At 47.9% G+C, this 20984-nt stretch overlaps 1 protein-coding gene across 1 annotated transcript in view; it reads left to right on the top strand.

Annotated features, from left to right (window-relative positions):
• ACBD6 (acyl-CoA binding domain containing 6) overlaps positions 1-19255 on the top strand; it is an 83640-nt gene extending 64385 nt beyond the window's left edge. The window contains exons 7-8 of the mRNA XM_065842191.2: positions 14699-14729; positions 18643-19255. Coding sequence (XP_065698263.2) covers positions 14699-14729; positions 18643-18797 — 186 coding nt within the window. The 3' untranslated portion in view covers positions 18798-19255. The remainder of the gene's footprint in view (positions 1-14698; positions 14730-18642) is intronic.
• The last annotated feature ends 1729 nt before the right edge of the window (positions 19256-20984 follow it).

Here is a 20984-nt window from a genome sequence, read left to right as displayed (position 1 = left end):
GGAAGCGGGCAGGAAATCCTGAACATCATGAAGAAGTCTTTGAAAAACATAAAGGTTGCAAGTGTTTTTCTTCCCAGTGAAAACAAGCTTTTTAAATATTGATCTTCCTCTGGATTGTGTTTTCTCTGCCAGCTTCACATTGTGCCTGATTCTTCCTTTTCCCCAAGCTGTACAGTGGACCCTGAAGGGCTTCAGGGCCCAGGTTTGTTCGGATCCACCGCTATCGTGTATTTTTGTGCTTCAAGCAGCCCGATCGTGTCCCTGACTTTCCTACTTTGCTGCCAGAGGCCTCAACCTTATTGCTGGTGATCGTGCAGGAGTGGTGGGATTTAAAAAGACTTTACATCTCTTTCATTCTCTTGGTGCTGTTGTGTCCTTAAAAGCGAATTCAGCGTGTCTTAGACAAATAGCCGTCTTCAGAGATGTGCATGCTGGACAACTCGGGAATACAGGCTAAGGAGTCCAGGTTAAAAACTATTAATTAGCTTTGCAAGACATATGCCCAGTGTGTCAGATTACAGGCTGGAGATGCAACTTTTCTGTGGGACCGAGGGGACCCAAACATGCTGGTGGAAATGAGGATAACCCCCAAGTCCTTTTTCCAAGTCTGGGTCTGAAATACCTGCTGGAAGGAAGCATTGATGTACTTTTCATTACCCCTGCATCATACTTATTCCCCATTCACGTCTGGTATAATTTTTGGAATTAGACACAATTCACACTTTGTATATGGTGGCTTTAAGGCACCCGTGTGGTTTTACACTACTTTTTCATGTACAGAAAATGAAGTTGTCACCAGGAGCTGCTCTTGTTTTGTAATTTGGTCCCTGTTGTTGAAGCATATGCCTTAATTCCTGCTCTCCTGACCTGCCTGAGTACCAGCTGTTGAGCCTGGGACAGACACGCAGCCCCACTTCAGCTTAGTTCCCCTCCTGGAGTCTGAGGCACGGGGACGAGTGCCCCATCTGGAAGGCACATTCCCCATTTTACAGGTGGGGAAACTGAGGTGCAGAACGGTTGGGGTTCGGCCACTGTTTGTGGTACAGCTCTTATTCCCCACACTGTGCTTTCCCCGTCTCTGTAGGGAAGAAGCACTGGAATTGAGGCTCTGAATATGGATGCTTTTGCCACAAGGACTGGATTATGAAGCAGATGGAATTTGTGCCTGCTGCTCCGTGTTCTGAACGTGCATTCCTGCTAAAACCTTTCCCTGGCTGCTGGCGGGCTCCTGGCTTCCAAGGGCTCAATCCTGTTTTTCCTTCAGAAAACAGGGGATCTGGGAGAATTTGTAAGAACACTAACTCAAAGCAGACACGTGGTTTCCAAAATTGAATCTGGCTTTCCACGGCTTTTAGCAGAAGGGTTGATTCAGGTCAAAATTAATGCAAACACTTGTGTAGACCGTTTAACTTTTAGTTTATGGACCTGTTAAGGCAGCAGGATAATCCCTGTAGATTACCCGTGTAATTCCTAGTGAATATTTATTTTAAAGTGACTTCAGTGCCCTTAGTCATTAGCAAAGGTTAGTGATGCATCACACAGCTGCCAGACCCAATTCAACAGCATTTGTCAATGGGAGGGTTTCTCCTTTTGTTTCCTTTTTTTCGCTTGTTTGTTTTTCAACGTTTCTCCAGCATTTGCCGGCCTAATCCCACGAGCTCATCTCTAATCGCAGGGAAGCATCCGAGCTGCCTTGGCCGTCTTGACTTCCACTTGAGCGAGGCTAAGGAGGGTGCCTAATCCTGGGCTTTTCTCCCGCTGCCTGCCGAGGGTGTTGGGTACACAGCCCTCCTGGGCTGCCGGGGGGAGGATGGAGAACGCCGCAGGTTCAAGGACACGCTCCCGCTTTAATGTGCGCAGACATGCTCCCGCTGCCTCTCTGATTGGCAAGGTTAACTCGGAGAGGCTGCAGCTTTTTAAACTGATTTGATTAGACCCGCTACTTTATCCCATTCCCTCCCCCACCACTCGGCCCACCACCTCCTGATCCTTTTAACACAGCCCTTGGTCCAATAACCAACCAGTCTGATTTATATTTTTTTTTCCCTCCCTTTTTCCAATTTTCATGCTGAATTTTGACATTTGATAAACCAGATTATGCAGACCGACAGGGAAGATCAGGAGGCAGTGTTTTAGTCTCGGGGCTGTGTTTTATTGTGACTAGTTGAGATTTGCCTCCTCTTCCTCGCTCTCCCCAGCTCTCGGGGTGTGTGTGAGTTCAGAGACAAGATGCTGAGGACTCACATACCCTACTTTGAATGCTCATTGCTCTCCAATTCCTCCTCACCCTGCAAAACCGGTACTCAGAAGGGATTATACGGTCAGTCCAAAATGACTTAGCACCCAGGTTCTCTCCTGCTGTCATCTCTTTCGCAAAAAGAAACAGGGACAGCATGGGTAGAGAGCTCCCTAATCCTGTAGGAGCAAAATGATGGTCTATTTTTAGTAGCAATCGTTACTAGTCAGGATTATTCTGGGAGAGCAAATCACCCCTAGTTTCCAGCTCACGAATGGGATGGGTTTGGAGGGGTGAGGAGAAGCTGTTTTGGCATTAATGTCCCCAACCATGAGGAGAGCAAGGGTTGAGTGGGCACCAGCCCAGCCTTCAAGAAGTCTGTGTAGCCAGTGTACTTTAGTGCTTTGTGTGCTGCCAGCTTTCAATCCTGGGCTCTGCCTTTGGTACGCAGCTTATCTCTGTCATATTAAATACTCCAGGGGAATTTGGAGCCTTTTGTGCATAAGTGCCTCTTGCCAAGTCTCTCTAGTCCTCCTATAAATAAGTAAATAAAGCCTATAAATTACAGACGCTTGCAAAAGGAGAGCCCCAACTCACAGAGCAAAATTACTGGAGAGTAACCAGCACTGCTGAATTTTTGGGAATCCCGGACTGATCCAGGGGAAGGCGCATCTCATCTCGTTATCTTGCTTATTTGTTTCACTAGAACTGATTCAGAGTGGTTTGGGCCAGCTGGGCAGCTCAGGGCTGGCAGGGACTGAATCCAGCAAACAGGACTGACCCTACAGAGTCACCCTGGTGAAACAGCACAGAATATAGACAATCCCCTACACGCAATGTATTAAACCTTGACATACTGCATTACTTAAGAGGTCTCGGGGAAAATTAAACCCCTTTTGACTGGGTTTTGCAATGCAGGGAAAATTTTAGTGACATGTAAAAGGTTTCTCTTGTGTTCCTCTAATGGGATAAATAAAAAAAGGCTTGTTTTAGGCCAGCAAATGGGGGGACAATCCAATTTCCCTGATTCCATCAAGGCACTCTTAAAGCATTAGCTTGTGCAGTTTTAAAAAAACCCACAACAGACTGACCCCTCTGCCTGATGGCTTTGAAAAGTGTCCTGATGTGGAGGTATTTATCCTGCACAACCTGCTTCATCGAGGCACTCCAGCAGCACTCCTAAATATACTCCTTTGTTATTAAACTGTTTAGGAGGACAACATGCACAGGAGGAAACACAAACACCAGTTTATTATTTACTGCAGCAATCCATGCTGGGGCCGCGCTCAGAGACTAATGCGTGATGACGTGCTCTTTAAATTTGGTACTTAGAGAAAAAGGATGGCATTAACTAGTAACATTTCTGATGAAAGACCAAAACCTGAACATGCCCTTAACTTTATGTTTTTAAGCGTAGCTTTGGCTCAAGATAAATAAAGATTCCCCCCGTGGAACGTTATATTTGCAGTTTGTTTCCATCAGTCAGAAAGATTAATGTATCAACACTTACTTCGAAGGGGGCCCTGGGGATTGATAATGGGAGATACTGAGCCTTTCACCTCGAGGTCACTGGTTCAGCTCCAGCCACCACCAGTACCTGCCATCTGCTCCTCCCCAGTGCGAAATGGGCTGGTCCCAGTTCTGGGTGCTGGGGACAGATGTCCCAGCGGGCTCCCTGGGCTGCTCTAGTGGGAAATGGGACAGACCCACTGAGCTCAGCCCCAGATGTGACGCAGCCCCAGCCTTGGGCTCGGACTCAGCACCACCAGGGAACTTGACCTTCTGCTGCACTGGTCCGACCCGTGAATGGCGAACCTGTTATTCCTGCCCCCGTGCAGAATAACTCATTCAAAAAGCAGGACATCCCTGAACATAAATCTGTCTGTTATAAAGTTGGCCGCGGTTTTCCCTGGTTGCCTCCCGCTCCTGCTGAATTTCATTAGGAACACTTCTATTATACAGCACAAGGAGGGAGCAAATGCTGCCTCTAGACTTTGAAAGAGCCCTTTAAAGCGAAGATCAATTTTGCGTCTCACTAAATAAGTAATGACAGACCAAACTGCAAGTACTTAGTTCAGCTTTATTTTAATAGCACTGTGGCTCCATCAAGAAACCCCAGTTACTGATATAGTTTCATGTCCTGAGGCAGTTTTCTCCAGACATTTTTCCTTTTTTTCTTCAGCATTGGCACTTTATTAATAGCTGTTTGGAAACCTGGCAGTCTGTGAATAAGCAGTACCAATAAACCTTTTCCCTCTCTATTTATTTCTCCTTTCTTCCATCAGGAAACAGTCCCAACGATCGCAGGCTGAGGGGTGAGTTTTCAGAGTCTGACGTGTGGTTGTACTTGGTGGTGGATGATCGAATGAAAGAGCAACTTCATGCCTTATAAAAAATAGTAAATCAGCTGCTAATATAATTCACAGAGGCTGCTAAAAGGCTGTTGGATGTCACAAAAAAAACAGCAACCCTTTGAGGTGATGAGACAGGAGCTTCTTAACACGTGCGGTCAGCTTTTCCCTGGCGATGGTCCATTTTGGGGCAGGATCCAGGCTCTGGTGCCTTCCCCCTCTGGCAGACGGCTGTGAGCCTGCGAACGTCCTCTCTAATTCCAGATTAGCCACAGAGAGGAGTCATGGTGCTTAAGCAGCAGGCGTGCTCGGGAAGGAAGGGCTGTCTGGAGGCTGCAGGGCACCGCACGGTCCTGAGATGTCTGAGCGAGGTCCCTGGTGTTGGGTTTTTCCGGAATCTTCATCCTCGCTGACTTAGAAGAAGGTCCCGAGGCCAGTGGCAGCTCCTGACTCTGCCTTTGCCCAAATCAGCAAAATTGCTGGGCCATCTTGTCTAGAACGTCCTTTTGCCAAGAAAAGTTGGACCAGATGATCCTTGAGGTCCCTTCTGATCTGGGATTCTATGATTCTATGAAATCAAACTCATGGGCTCAGGCAGGGCAACTGCTTTAGCCCACACAGGGGTGGTTTCTTTGCTTTTCTTTTGCATTACTTTCTCTCTAATGATTGTTGGTTTTAAAACAACACTTCGTAAAAGGGGAAATGGAGAGTGGCAGCTCCGAGTCCATTATAGTTGACAGTTAAACGTGCAACATCCCCTTGGCTGCGGGTTCAAGCCTGCACAGGGCAAGAGGTTATTTCCAAAGTCCTGAATCTCTTTAAATAAATATAATCCAGCGTTTGCCTTGAAGTCAGAAGGGTCTCAGGTGGCAGCAGTGCCCTCGGCTCCCACTGTCTCCTGTCCACCCCGCTAAATTGACCAGCCTAATCGAGCTTCCTTCCCTCTCTTTAATCAGGTGGAGCAAGTGGCCAGTTGTCTTGCTGCTCAGCGCTGGATCCCCCATCCTGCTCACATCATTTCCAGCCCCGGGGCAGCGACCCGAGGAGCCAGATGCGGGGGAGCAGCGTGTCTGCTCGGGCACCGCATCCCCTTAATCCCTCTGCTCCCGTCCACACGTGCTGGCCTGATATCCGACAGCCGGTCCCGCGCGGGCCTGGTGCCAGCAGTGACTTTACAGGCTTTGTGGCAGAGATTATTTAAAGGAGATTAACCCTTCTAAACCCCTTAGATTTTAATTATTTCTGTATGTATTTATAAAACCTGCAGTCTGCTAGTTCCAGGGCACAACTGCCCCAGTCCCCATCCTTAACCTGGATTCATGAATACACAGTGCAGCCATATTACAGGGCAGGGGCAGGACTGGAGAGGGGTCATTTGGCTTATTTATTTATCACCATTCTGGAACATTATGGTTTCAAATTGTAAAAGGAGCCAATAATTCAAATTACTTTAAAATACTAGCGCTAACACTGCATTAATTGAATTGTTTGAGTCAATGCAGCATCTCTCACTAATTGTTTTGATTAAGGCGGCTCTGCAGGGTTCATGTATTGGCACCCAGGAGAGGGAAGACCTGTTTCTTTCATTCACTCTCCTAGCAAGTTTTTAATATGTATACTAATGCTGTGAAATGATGAATTTTGGCAAACTGTCATAGCTAGCAGGTACTGTTGGGTTTTTTTTAAAAGGTGTGCACCTCGATCCTTTATTGCTTTCTCTCCTATTTGTTGGTTAGTGCTGGGCTAATTAGTTTTTTTAGAAGTGATGGAGGGAATTTTTCCATTCTGCATGCGAGTTGTAAAATCCAAATGAAACTGGAAATATCTTATTTCTGTTTCCCAGAGCAACCTGGTGAATCTCAGGTGATGCACACTTTGCAGAGGTGGGAAAAGCAGCTCAAGAGTTGGTAAGAGTTGGATCAGAGTTACTCCGGAGGCCACCTCTCAATATGGATTGAAGTTCTGACATGAGTGCTGGAGCTCTGTATTCTAGGATTGCTGCTGAAAAATAACAATATTTAAATGTATATCTGCCTGTTTTGTAAATGCAAGCATAAAAGGTGGCTGTTACAAAGGAACAAAACCCACAGCATTATGAAGCCCAATGATGTGAGAAAAAAGTCATTTTGAATAGATTTCTTTAAATCAGATGATTTTTATTTATTCTTGTCTCTTGAGCAAGGAAATAAATGCAGGCAGTGCCAAGGAGTCCATAAATAGATTTTGTTCTTGGAGCATCTCTTTAATATGCACACGGTCCTGCATTTGTAGCAGTGAACATTTGACCAGTAGCAATTAATTTCTTATCACGGTCTTTCTATGAGGTAAGAAGACATTAGTGTCTCCATTAGGAGGTGGAGAGCAGGAGCTCTCAGGGAGCAGACGATGAGCCCGGCTTCTCTCCGGCAACGCGGCTGGATGCTCCTCTGCAGGCAGATCTGTCCTCCCGATCAAATGATAGACTGGGAAAAGGTTCAATAACTCCGTATTTCAGAATAAATACCGTTAAGCTAATGAATTTTCAACCTCTTGCCGTGAAGCATACAGTGTTTCCTTTAACAGCGGGTGGTAAAATAGAGAAGAAAAAAAACCCTGAGGTCCCTGATATAAATCTCTTCTGTCTAGGAAGGATGAAAAGAGGGCTTCTTACAAAACCAGCCTCACAGAAAATAACCTACGATCCCACGGCACGTAGACGATTAGGCAAACCATCCCAAAGGTTAATATGTCTTTTCTCATTCAAATGGACAGGATCTCGAGCTGAAAGTGCTGGACTTGCGTTCAACCCTGTGTCCTATAGAAGGGGGAAAGCAAAGGGTTAAATTTCAGGGCTGTAGAAGCAGATTGTGTTTTCCTTCTATGATGTGGGCTGACAAGACATCAGTATTCTATTCATCTGTTGGGAATTAGGCTGTTAATCCAATCAATGACTCTTGAGCGAGCTGCAGCCTGCCTCCCCACTGGGGAACAATCGGATCAGACGGGAGATTGTTTAAGAGCACAGCGCGGTCCCAGTGTCAGGTGGAATTTCCAAGCGTTCCCTAGTGAATTGGGGATGGGAAAGCTGTCTCAGCCCATTTATCCTGCCCCTTAAATAACCAGGTATCTGCCTCAGCCACGATAAAGTGATAAAGCAGCACGAGAGCTACTAACTTTTGCGTGGGGAGGGGGCAGGGAAGCACCCTGAGAAGAGAGATTTTAACATCTTGCCCTTCGGAATATTGTCCGGCAGTTTTGTTGGAGGCTGGCTCAGCTGCAGCGCTGTGACACTTGTTACAGCTCTAGGCACTGGCTCTTCCCAAACACATTTTTAAGGCTGAGGAAGCTTCCCGGAGCTTCCCAGCAGCTTTTATATTGCACCGACGAGCTTGTTTGATGACCAGAATGATGCCTGATGCTGGAAGTAACAGGCAGTAGCAGATATTCTTTGGAGCAACCTTTAAATACGTATACAAATACACAGCCAGGCTTGGAGTGCTGGCTGTAAATTGGGGTGAAAATGCATAGTAAGAAAACAGCCCTGAGAGTTTCAGGGTTGCTGCACAAGCCACTGCGTGGATTCAGAGATCAGTTTGTCCTGCAATTAAAGCCGGCTGTGTCTGCGGTGGGATGCTGAGAGCCTCTGTCTGTGCCAGCAGCACTGCATGCTGATCATAGTAGACGTGGTAAATCCCATTGAAATTGCACTTGGAAATTTAGGTGCACCACCAGTTAGAAACTGGGGCGATGAGGGATTAGCATAGCCCTGGCATGCTGAACTCCTCCGGCCGGTGGCGTTTGGGTGCATTAGCGAATGCAGTTCCTGGGCATCATATTCTCTCCGAGCTTTCTTAGATCTGGTTTTAACAGTGGCTTTGCAAGTGAGGGGCTCCTCCGAATTAGTGCACCTAAATGAACCAGGAATATGAATATGAGTGACCCCAGGCAGAAACATCCCCATCTCTGAGGCTTGGCTTTGAAGGGCTTCAGCGTCCCTCTTCACTTGATCATAACTTTGAATCAAACAAAAGCTAATGCAATTTCCTTGGCCTTTCAGTAGCAGATTGTGCTGTAAGGGTTCATGCCATTAGAAATGTAATAATTGCTTCTCTATGCAGATCTAATTTATCTGTGAGGCACTTAGAAGATAGGCCAGATGATAGCCTGGCAGTAGGCTTTGGAGAAAGGCCTGAGAGGTGATGATAAAGATCTGTCTAGCACCTTCCATCCTTACAGATATCTGTCCAGCACAGTGCAGGAGAAGGTCTGGATGGGAGGAAGAGGGCAGAGGAGAGAGCTCTTGGAGAGGGACAGCTCGATAAGAGAGGGGACCCTGACAAGCCTATCCAAACTTACAGGATAGTCAAATCATGCACTTGTCAACCTATTTGCAATCCCCAAATAACACCTCCTTGTGACCAGTGCATGGATTTTGGTTTTGCTGATGCTGGAGGCTGCTCTGCATCCTTTGTCCCACAGTGTTGGTCCTTGAGGAGCATCTGAGCTGCCTTCGAGCTGGCAACAAGAGTGAACATGGCGATGTCTCTCAGCAGCCTGCACTCAGCTTTAGCAACCATAACCTTACAAGCATTTTACAAACACCAGCTAGGTAATTACCCTCATGTGGGCCACCAAGTCTCAAACAGCAGGTCACAAAGTATATTTTGCTTTAGCAAAACTAAAAGCTGAAAAATGGGGAGAAAACATAAAGATCTGCTTTATTTTTCTAGCATCGGAGCTATTTGGGACTCTGGATGCTATGGCACGAGACTGTTAGATGGTCTCATTTCTTTTTTGCACTGTTGCTGGCATTAAGGCTCAGGAGGCACCTAAAATCAAAGGTCTATCTGTATGTGGGTGGACACTGGTCTAAGGTAGGAATTTTAAAAGAACAGGGTCAGGTTTTAAACCAACCATTGCTTTTCTCTATCAGCATTTGCACACACAGCAATCCACTTGTCTGTCTGCTTCGACAGGCTGAGCATTCATTTTAGATGTATTAATGTACATGTCCAAACCCAGGCTGCTGAGTGCAAAAGCAGCATGTCAATGGAAGTAAAAGCTGTGTAGGGGCCATCCACTGAATTGTCTGGTAGAGTTCAGACTGGTTTTGTTAGCCTGCGTTGCCTGGTTTTACACGTTGGTGGGTATTAGCATATAAATTCTGGTATGCTCTTAACTATAGTCTCACCCTCAGTCATCTTGGGGATAAAATTTCAGAGAGAGAAAAAGAAGATGATGAGGTTAAAGTAAATTGTTGCGAAGTTGAAGTCTAAAGTGGAAATAAATGAGAAGTAAAACCCTTTTTAAAAGTGGAGGGAAGTATTTTCTTGCTATTTTTCATCTCTCTGGCTTGAGTGAGTGTGTGTCGTGAGGCTGCAGAGATTTATATTCACAGCTCCTAAGCTCCGGTGCTTGTTCAGAAGCTGTATTATTCTAGCCCTTTTTATTCACTCACCTTCTAAAGATGTAGTGTAAATATTTATCTTCCCTCCATCCTATCCACGCTGCCCAGGACCCAGTGCTGTTAAACACTCTTATCACCTCATCGCTCTTATCTCCTGCAATCCCTGCCAACATTTGGAGTCTGTCAATGGGAACACCTTAGAAGGCACCACTAAGGAACAGAAAGAAGAAGTGATACAAGAGTAATAATACCTTAAAATAAGCAGTGCATGTGCTGTCGCTCGAAAGGGAGAGGTTGGTGCGTCTGTTTTCTGCTGTGCTCTTCGTGCTCATGGTGTCTGTGCATGAAGATGTGATTGAAGGTCTCTGTGGACCAGCGCAGGAGGAGAAGTGGGGCAGCTGGTGTGAAGGGCTGTCCGGCCCCCGCTTCATCACCAATACGTGGTCTAAGTGAACCACAGTTCACCAAAATAACCAACACAGGTTTTTTTTCAAATTCCTCTTTCTGTACTTGTGCTACACGTGAAATGGAACAAGATACGGAGTCTCCCTTAGGGTCGCCATCCCACTTGCAGACGTTTCTGCACTCAGCTTGGATGGGTGAGGACTGGAAGATCAGTCTGTATCTAACATTGTTTTTAAAGCTATCCTGTGAAACCCGCACAGTCAATCACTGACATGTCAAGGTGTGCTTGCCATGGCGGGGCAGCAGGAATCATGTCTTACAGCATGTGCAGCATCTCAGCCAAGCCCCTCAGCCCAGAAACCTTGTGTTAGGTTAAGCAAGGTACAGAAATTCCCAAGAAATGAACACGGGATGGCAACACCGATGTAATCCTATCACTTATAAGACAAAATTGACGTGCAGTAGCCATAGTACCACTTAACGGATAAGACAGTTGGTCCATCTGTGCATGGTCCATCTTCTCTCATTTCTCTTGCTTAAATTTCTCAGGAGCAGAACAAAATCCTGTTATCCAATAAGTTACCCACTGGTAGTTGGATTTTCATTGAGTGACATCTGCCGTAAACCATGGATGTAGGAGATACCGGTGATTTTGTAGCATTTTGTAGACGTGGGCATTTGGCTTCATTTTTAAAGTCTTTGGACTTGTTTCCCTTGAAGGCCGTGCAGCTCAGCTGTCATCCTTGTGTGGCCAGATGTGCCAGGAGGCTGTAAAATGCACCAGGGGTGGCATGTGGCAGTAAGAGGCAAGAGGAAAGCTTGGACTCGATCTGTTGTTGGTCGGTAACTTGCTTGTGTGGGACTGAGCGCTCCTACATCCAAGTCTGTAATGGTCTTTCCTTCCTTTGTGGTCATCTTCTGTTTGTCTACAGGGGTTCTGCCATTTGCACGAGCTCCTTTTTATAGGCAGGGTGTTGCTAAAAGGGCTCTGGGACAGGGACCAGCCAGTGGCTTTCAAGCCAAAAGCAAAGCTGTAGAGAAACACTTTGTATTACTGCTTTGAGCCTGGCCTTTTCGCCCTTTTGTGTTGAAGTTCCCTGAATCAGAGCTCTGATTCTCTCCTTTTAAACTTGTTACATTGACATTATTCCAGCCTCCATTTCTTGGAGGTATCCTGACATAGAGCAGAGCTCAGTATTGGCCTTGGAGCTGCCAGTCTTTTCTTCTGCACTCCCTGGCATCAGCTCCCCTACTCAACACCTTCTCTTTGTGCTCCTGTCGTGCTACAGAAGCTCATATCGGGGTGGGGGGAAAGCCTCTAATTTCTTTTAACATGCCTAAGCACAGAAATGATAATGCACCATGATTACCTAACTTTCCATGGGCAGTTTGGAAATAACTCGTTACAGTATTGAGGTTTTTAGGGTACTGATTTATTGAATTATTGATTTTGGTGTGTATTGATAGACTCTGCGTCGTCTTGTACTTGCAGCTCTGTTCAATTTGCATTTCTGTAATCTGAAAGCTAAATTGGAGAGAGAAGAATTAAACTGTCCTGACAAACATCTCCCTCCAACAAGTATCCCGGTGGGTTTTAACAGAGAATAATTAGCTGCAGGTGCTTGCAAGCCAAATGAGCAACACGGTCCATCTGATCACCGCCGGCATCTCTGCCTTCCTTCTGCCGCAGGGATGTGCTTGTGGCTGCAACGGGGAAATCTGGTGCCGGCAATGCCGGTGCCATTGGCCGATGCCTCGGGAGGGCCTGGCGGGGTGAGGACAGAGGCTGTGGCGCTCTGTCCCTGTCCCCTCGCCGTTTGGGGTCATTGATCCCAGCAGAGGCACCTCCTGGGAGCAAGACACACCACACCTTGCTTAGGATGCTCCAGGAACCACCGCTTTCAGTCAGGAAATAATCCCTTCCATCAATGCCAGCTATAATTCATCTTAAGACCACTTCTGTGTGTTGTAAAAACAAACATTTTCAGTACCTGGTAGGTGATATTCATTTCACGTAACTTCCGCAGTGGGATCTGTAATCCTTACTGTCACGGCCTATTTTTTGATTCGTTTCCAGGTGTGACCGTTTAGTGCTGACGGCTCAGCGCTGCCATACGTGGAGCCAAGCGCTGTGCCGATTAACCACGGTGCTCCAAAAAGCCAAATCAAAGAAGGATTGAGATCAGCAGCCTCCCGAGGGCATTTCAAGGCCCTTAGTGAGTGACCACGCTAGAGCTTTTTCCATTTACCTGGATTAAAATTTGTCACAGAGAAAAGTACAAGCAAATAGCATCTGAGAAGTATAACAAATAGCACTTGGCCAGCCGTCAGGCTCAGAGGGGAAAAGAAAATCCAGTGTAACTAAAGTGTAAACAGTGTTTGCATAACATTGGATTAATAGTTCTCCTTAAAAATCATGCTGGCATTAAAGAGACACATTTTGTATGCTGGGACTTGCATGCCTTTCTTGGCCCAATAAATGCCAGTAAGTACATCTAAGAGAAATAAAAAGCCTCATTAGCCCGAAAGTCGCTGCTGAAGCCGCGGTGCTTTCTGCGGGCCTGTGGAAGAGGAACAAATGGCTGTGGTATTCCTGGAGCAGTCCCTTGTATTTTATAAGGAGTTTTGCAGCAAAACATTCCCATAGAAAGCGATTTCTGCTGCTCATCTCAGATCCCATTCACCTGCGGGTTTTGCCAACTACAATTTCGAAGGCGGTGTCGTGGAGGGGAGCTGGCTTCCCATCCCCCAGCACAAAGCGATATTTGTGGTCTTTTGCAATAATTCATTTACAGCACTCGCGCCTCCTCTTCCCCAGCCCTGCTCCCTGTTTTCCTGAAGTCAGTGCCGGCCCCGTCACTCCTCCGAGCTGGCATGGGCTTAGGGGCTCTGGCTCGCATCGGTTACCTTATTAGTGTGGAATAATCAATGGATGCCGTCCTTGATTCCTTCGGTTCTTTGCTTTGCGGTATCTTCTAGTGGCACCCATTTGCATTACACTCCCCGCAACCTGGGCAGAAATAGGATCCTAAAACGAGGCAGCTCCAAACGTTGGCGTGAGTGCCACGAATGGGGCATAGCGGCAGGTGGAAGGAAAAACCTCAACCCCCACATTTTCCCCAGCAAGGAGGTGAGATGGATGTTCAGGCAGCAAGTGCCTGTTACATCTGGCTTTTCTCTCTTACCCTTGTTGCAGCTGTGGTTGTCATGCTGATACAGTGTCTCAGAGCAAAGAATCTTCCACCCTAAAACACAAGTACTTCCTAGAAACAGGTTTAGTATCAAACAGAATAACAAGCTGGGAAAACAGAATTCTCCAGACAGCTACGGGTGGGATTTCTACCTGTTTTCTTGTTCTTCTTTTCCCTTTCGCCTGTTCCAGAATCCACGACAGACTGTAGAATTTGCACCTTAATCCCAGAGATGATGGTAATTAAAAACTTAAGTCTCCATAAACAGATGTAAATAAATTAAAGAGGCAAAGAACTGAATTAGAGGCTAATCCTGGTGGGGCAGTGAAAGCAAAGGGGGTGGTAATTCTGTCCTTCTGTTATTTCACCTGTTCCTGTGGCACGATCCCTGGGTTTGTCCGCGCTTGGGACGTGCTTCCCGAACCACTGCAGCTGATGCTTTTGCGTACATGTCGGCTTGAAGAGGGAGCTGCGTGCCGACCTCTCCAAATTGTGCAGTTTGCTTTGCCCTTGCGCTGCAGGTGTTTCGCACGGATGACTTCAGCAACAGGCTCTCGTTCCCCAGTGCTTTCCTCGCCCTCGTTCTGCAGGGGTGCCAGTATCCCCACAGAAATTACTTGGGCTTTGTGTCCACCTGAAGAGCAAGGACCTAAAATTTATTCAGCTGGAAGAAAAGCGGCTTTTTTTCCCCTGCGTTTTCCTTGGCACTGAGTTGTGCCTCGGTCCCAGTGCTTTACCGTTCTCTGGAGTAGCTGGACAAGGCTGTGCTTGCACAGAAGCATCTTGCACTAAAGCCTCAGGATTAGTGAGGGTCCCAAAGTAAGGCCGTGGGATTGGAATCCTTCATTTTTATGGGCTGGAAGAGATAATGCTATGAACCGAATTATCCTCCTGTCATGATGGGATCCACGCACTCTTGTGCGTGGATAAGTATTGATTATCCATCAATATGGGTGGATGGCAGGTGATGATTCAAAGCCTGGCTGCCAGGTAGCTGCGTATCCTGGGCTGTTTATCTAGTCAAATAAAATATTGCTGTGATTCAGCGTATTTATTTAGAAGTGGGATTTACTTGTATCCCCACAACATTACCGATACCTCTAAAATCAAGTCTCTCTCTCTTTTTCAGGACGGGGAAGGCCAGACTGCACTCCATTACGGTAAGCTGCCTTTTAGTGTGGTTGTTCCCTCTTAACAAGGATGGCTGCGCTGCTGGACTAAATAGTCTACATACAAAAAGCAAATTTCAGCAGAAATGTGAGCAGGGAAGCTGGATTTGATTAACTGGCGGCTACTTCACCAGCAGATCCCAGCATGGTATGAGTAGGAATGAGAAGTGGTGAAGAACACTGCTGTCCTCTCTTCCTTCTCCTCTGCAAATGTCACCTCAGAGCCTTCCTTTTCCCCCAATTAATGATGCACTGTCTGCAGAGTTTTTCCTTTGCGCCTGTGTGATTCCAGGGCACAGTCGTGCTGGCTCTAAGAGGTTATACAGATGAAGGAGGGAGACAAACATGGTGTCCTTCACCTCCACGTGTCCTGGTGACAAACCCGCTTGGGTACAGCTGGGAGAGCATCAGCTTCCCCACTACCAAAACCAGCAGAATGAAGTTACAGTTTGTTTCCCTCCTACAATTACATGCTGATGAGATACATGATTTTATAGCCATCTTTTTAATTGAAAGATTGTTCTGTCTCCAAATGAGAAAAGTGGAGACTAAAGTGACACATGCGGTGCTGATGTGTGGGGAATAGGAAAAAAAGTATCGATTTAATCTGTATCATAATTTTTTCCAAAATTAAGACATACCCAGTTATTATTTTTTACTCTCTCTTGATGCCTGTCACTGTGTAATTAAGGGCATCCTTGTCATTCTGAAGCGTTTGTGTCTTTTCTCTCTGAGCACGCTACAGGGACATTAACAGGATGGCAAAATTGCTTTGCAGACCATCACTCCAAGGCACCGCAGTTGGATCTGGATCTAAACTACCAGATTCCAGGGCTGCTGAACCGAGACTGTAATTACAATAATGTATCATTTCTCCCCATGTCATCTTTCCTGTAGGATACTTTATTTTTCACATTCTTATCACTCTGACTAAAGCAGCAAATCCGTTGCTTGGTGCAGCAGCATCTGCAGAATGAAGAGCACTTAGTGCCACGTTGCCTCTTTCCCAGCCCATTCCACATTTTGGGCTCTCCCATGCTCTGGCACTGATATCCATCTACCAAGGGCTGCACGGTGGATTATAGCAGGTTGTGCAAAAGAATAGTGTGTGTAAGTTATCCTGCTTCAGGCAAGTTCAATATATGAAAGCAGAGGGGGATGCACCACCTGAGCATAAATTCTGTGCAGGTGGTTGATGCTGGTTCATTAACACAAGCAAACAAATATAACTGTTCTAATTAACATTATTTCAGAAATGGTTTCTCTGATCCACTCAGCTCAGATGTTTCAGTAATGAGAGTTTACCAGGGATTTTTTTTCCTGAATATTGTAAGTGTTAGAGTTTTTTCTTCTTGAGTATTATCCCAGCTCCCGTCCCCAAATGTCATCTTTGGGAAAGCCCCCCTGGGTTGCTGGCACACGGGTCCGGTGTCCCCATGGGTGCCCACTGTCCCTGGCTGACCATCTAATTGCCCAGGATGTCCTGACTCCCTCATTTAGCTGATCTGGTCATAAATCACCCCAATCTTGAAAACGGCTTGTTAAATGAGTGAATGGTTTTGAGTCAAGTGGCTGTTTGCCTGAAACTGGAACTCACTGAAAATGTTCTGGTGCCTTCTCGGTAAGTGCTTCGTAATCAAACTGCTAATTGCAACGGAGAGACACAAGAGCTGGAATGAAAACTGTCTCTGGTGGTGCCATTACAAGGGTTTTCATTTTCTTAGAGGCCGTTCAGGGAAGGGTTAAATCCCAGGAGCAAGGCCAGCCAGACAAGCCACTACTTTTAGGGTGTCTCCATCCCTTTTTATGAGCCGGCGTGGCCTGACAGCTGTCCTTGCAGTGACAGCTCTCGTGATTACAGCCCGTGTCAAACCGCATCCTGCGGTGGGTTGTAAATCCTTCCTCCTTCCGATCGGCCCCGACCCCGGGTTTAATCGGAGGTTAAGCGGGGCCCAGCCGGCAGCACAGTCCGAAGGCACCGGCTCATCGGTGGAACCACCGCCAGACCCGGAGGCCGCGGTCGGTGCTGTGTCAATTGGTACAAGCACAGTCTCCCTGCTAAACGGCCCGTTCGTCTTCATCTCCATCCATCCATCCACCCACCCGCTGGGAATACTAAAATCATTGCTGCTGCCTCTCCCAGAGGAAATCAAGGCTTCTCGGAGCGCTGGTGGCCACGTGGCCGCGGGGTGGGCAGGTTCTGTATCCTCACGGGCACTCCGGCTTCCCTGCAAAGCACCATCTGTTCGGCTCTTTCTGTGCTGTGGCAGGGCAGTGGGAGGGGATGCTGGAGAGAAAATAAATAATAAAAAAAAAAAGAAAGGAATTCATCATCTGAACCCTGAGGATTAATGGAGTCGAAAGGCGAACTGCGCTGAATGGAAATTCATCTTCACCCGTGCCAGTGTCAGGGCTGCCGCTCCGGCCCTTGACAAATCGAGGGTCCCAGGGTGCGATAAATCCAGCAGCTCTGCTCATCCCGGGGGACGTCCCCGGCCCGCTCGGGGACATGGGCTGTGCCTCCCGGTGGCACCGGATGACACAACCGCCTTTCCCCGTGCAGGTACCATCTCCCCATCCCCAGGAACTGCACCACAGCATCCTTGGTACCCCTGGAATTCACCTTTCCAAAAGGATGCTGCGCTGTCCCCGCAGGACATGCCCCAGCCCTTCAGCTCAGCCTCACCCCCACCTGCTTCCTCACCAACCCTCTCCCCTTTTTTCTCCTTTTTTTAAATCTTTTTCAGGATAAGCTCCAATCACACGTCAAATTTTTTTTAATTAAACGTTTCTGCTTGTCCCTTTGGGTCAGTAGAAAACTGCAGAGTAATGCAAAAGACACTGTAATTACTACATTTAACAGCAAAGAAGAGTTAGTCGGTGATGTTGTAAAAGCACCTAAAATATCATTAAAACCAGTCACTACCAACGCGAGAGGAAGCTACCAGCTTTGCCATCTCTTAAGGCAGGTTGAGGCTGAGGCAGTTTTTGGCTTCACCAGGATCTGCATTGCATGTTCTTAAGGAAAGATCCAGAGACTGGAATTGCTGCTGATATCAGCCAAGCCCGGATCTTCAATGTTAAGAGTTTTCATGTTTTTTCTGGTTCTTTCTCTTTAACATCCTTAGGCAAGGTTGGAACCAAAAGCTGCCGGGGCTGTTAGAGCCTTGGGCCAGGGCAGAGCTCAGCTCAAGCTTGGTTGTCTCTTGACAGAGTAAATCAGAGTTGAAAAATATAGTTACTCATGGAGGTATGGGTTAGAAATAACGGTGATGGCTCTCCGTGGGCACAGGGATGTGCCCTGGAGCTGGTACTCAGGGAAAGTCCAACCAGCAGCTAAAAACCATCGGAATTTTCCACAAGGAGCGATGATGGATGGAGGTGGGGAGTGAGGCAGCGCTGGCTGGGATGTGCTGCCCGGGGAGGTTCAGGAGGCAGGTGAGGGGCAGGCGGTTGTAAACATGTTATAAATTATAAATACATTCTAAATTCTGGGTACAAAAGCAGACAGGGAAGGCTTTCCCAGGCTTCTCAGCTCTGTCTCCAGTCCTGGACATGAAGGAGCATCAGCCAAACTGCACCATGTGCATCATCCCAGGTGATGCACTGCAAACCTCTGGGGCTCTGGTTGCACCAGTAACAACCCCCCTGGACTTCTGTCTTTTCATTGCTTTCACTCTGTCTTTTTCCTTTGCACTGTTAAATCCAAAGGCAAATAATTTATTGAGTACCAAGCACTGCCCCAAAAAAATTATCTTCTCTGCCTGGCCAGGTGCTGAGACAGCGCTTCCTGCTGCTGGTACACGCGTGGGATGTCACCAGCCGCAGCGGCCGCTCCAGAAACGCCCATCACCGCCGCCTCGGGTCAGGATCCCCAGACTAATCCTTCCCTTTCTCCCCTCAGCTGCCGCCTGCGAGTTTTTGGATATTGTGGAGCTGCTGCTGAAGTCGGGAGCCGACCCCACGCTCCGGGACCAGGAGGGCTGCCTGCCGGAGGAGGTGACAGACTGTAAAGCCATCACGTCGGCTCTGCAGCAGCACACTGCTGGCGGGACCTAGCGCCGCGGCCACACGGAGGACAGGGACAGTCCGCAATAACCCACCCTTCTTTTCCCCACTGCCCTCCAAAACCCCTTGGGGCTTGGAGGGGAGATTTTAGAGCACAGGGTCTGGGGGGGCTCTCCAGCACGAGGGCTGGCTGGCCAAGCGCATATCCAGGGCAGGATGGGATCAGGGTGTTGCATGCTCTGACATTTATCAGTATTTTGGGGAGGGAGGGAGGGAGGAGAGAGAGGCTGGAGGAGGCCCCAAGTGTTGTTTTTAAGGTATTAAATGCAAGTACTGCATCGGATGTTGCTCCAGAGCAGCCTGTGCTGACTCCTCCGTGCGGAGGGGAGGGCTGCTGGGCCAGCTGAGCTGCTCACCCCTCACCTTCAGGTTGAGTTTTGGTTTATTTTTTTTATTCTTCCCTGGGTCCAAGCAAAATATTAAAAATAAAAGCACAGCGTTGGGATGGAGCCTCTGTGTGGTTTTCTTGCAGGGAGTGGCTTGATTCCTTGTCAGCAATAAGGATGGGAGGCAGCTGAGCGCTGTTGGAGCCCTCGGAGAGCTCTGCTCAAGCTCTCGCCCTGTCCGTCCCTCTAGTTCTCACCTAATATATGTAAGACAATGGCTCACCAACCTCTCGAATTTGAGAGGACTTTTACCACATCACAAAACCACTTTGCTGAATTAAACGGCATTAAAACCCCAGCTCAATCAGCAGTTCCAGGGCCTGTCGCCTGCTTGGACGTCACCAGCAGCCAAAGCACCCCATGGCGCGGCAAACGCACACGGCAAGGGGCAGGCTGGGTTGTGGGGATGAAATGGCTTGGGCAAGTTAATGGGGTGTGCTTGCCCTTATACTGACCACGTCAATTTATTTTGCATTAATATTGGAGGGGGTTGTCATTAAAAATACCCACAACATGCAGGGCTTTTTTGGAAGTCAGTAGGAAAACTGACCCTGAAGCCTTTTCCCGCTGAGCCTCCCAAACAAGGAGGCTGGAACGTGGATGGCAAGAGATAAAATGCATCATGTGCGTCGGTTTGCAACCTCTTTGCTGGGGGATGATTCTGCTGCCGGGGTGTGACAAGGGGCTGGTGAAAGGCACTCGGATGCAGCGATGCATGAAGCCAACTGCTGCTAAACATTCACGCCACGCAGCACACGCCGGGTTTCAACATTTATGGTCCCAGCGGGGCAGTGGCGGCTCGACGGAAGCGATACAACAGCCCCCGGGACGTGGTGACACGGAGGTTAGGGACAGGCGAGGCCACCCTTGTGCAGTGCCGTAACGCACAGGCACTGCCTGCCTTGATGGACACGTCGGGTAATAAAACAACAACTCTCTCTTAAAGCAGGAGGAAAAGCAGCAGCGGCGATGCCCGTGCTTTCAGCGAGCACATTTGGGGGCTGAGCGCTCAGCCCTGGAGATGTTTATAGCACTTTAGGGCTGTTTGCGAGGTTGGAGCGTTTCCAAAAAAAAAAAGGGGGGGGGGGGGGAAATGAGAAAGACATATATTATTGTTTATAATCTGCTTTATTCAGCCAAACCTTTCCCCAGCAGCCTTGCGGATTGCTGTTTAAATCCCTCGGTGCCTTTAACTACCGATACAGAAAGTGGTTAATGTGCATTCGGCCTAAGCTTGGCATCTACTCCAGGAAATCACTTTAATTGAGAAGCATTAAATGTTAAAATGATTAAAATAGAGAAAAGCCAACACACCAGTGCCCATGGAGGGGCTTGGACACCCCCCAGCATGTTTTATCCGTCTCACCTGTGTCGACGGTACAGAATTTGGATGGCGGGGGGCGTCCCCACGGTTCCCCCACCATCCCTGTGTGCTGGCAGAAAAGTTGCGAGCATCTCGGGGTGCCGTGTGGCAGGGATGGAGATGCTCCCCCCAAACCCACCCACCTCTCTGTCCCCACAAAAAGCCAGGGCACTATGACCCGTGCCACTCGTCCTGGATCCTGAGCCCAAATATCCAACAGTGCCGGAGCAGGTGATGCCAACGGTGGAAGGGAAAAAAACAATAAATCCCAAAACCAGCAGCTGCTAAAGAGCATCCCGAGTTTTATTTGACATCGCTTTCCCTCCAGGCGAGGGGGTGACCGTACACATCTCATGCCAACGCGCAGGAGGGCAGGCTACAAAAGCAACACCCCAGGCCCAAGTTTGGGAGGACTGGGGGAGGTCCTTT

This window comes from Patagioenas fasciata, chromosome 6 (genome assembly GCF_037038585.1).
Source record: "Patagioenas fasciata isolate bPatFas1 chromosome 6, bPatFas1.hap1, whole genome shotgun sequence".
Lineage (NCBI taxonomy): Eukaryota > Metazoa > Chordata > Aves > Columbiformes > Columbidae > Patagioenas > Patagioenas fasciata.
The sequence above is the reverse complement of the archived record's forward strand: the minus strand, read 5'-3'. Positions and strand labels throughout refer to the sequence as shown.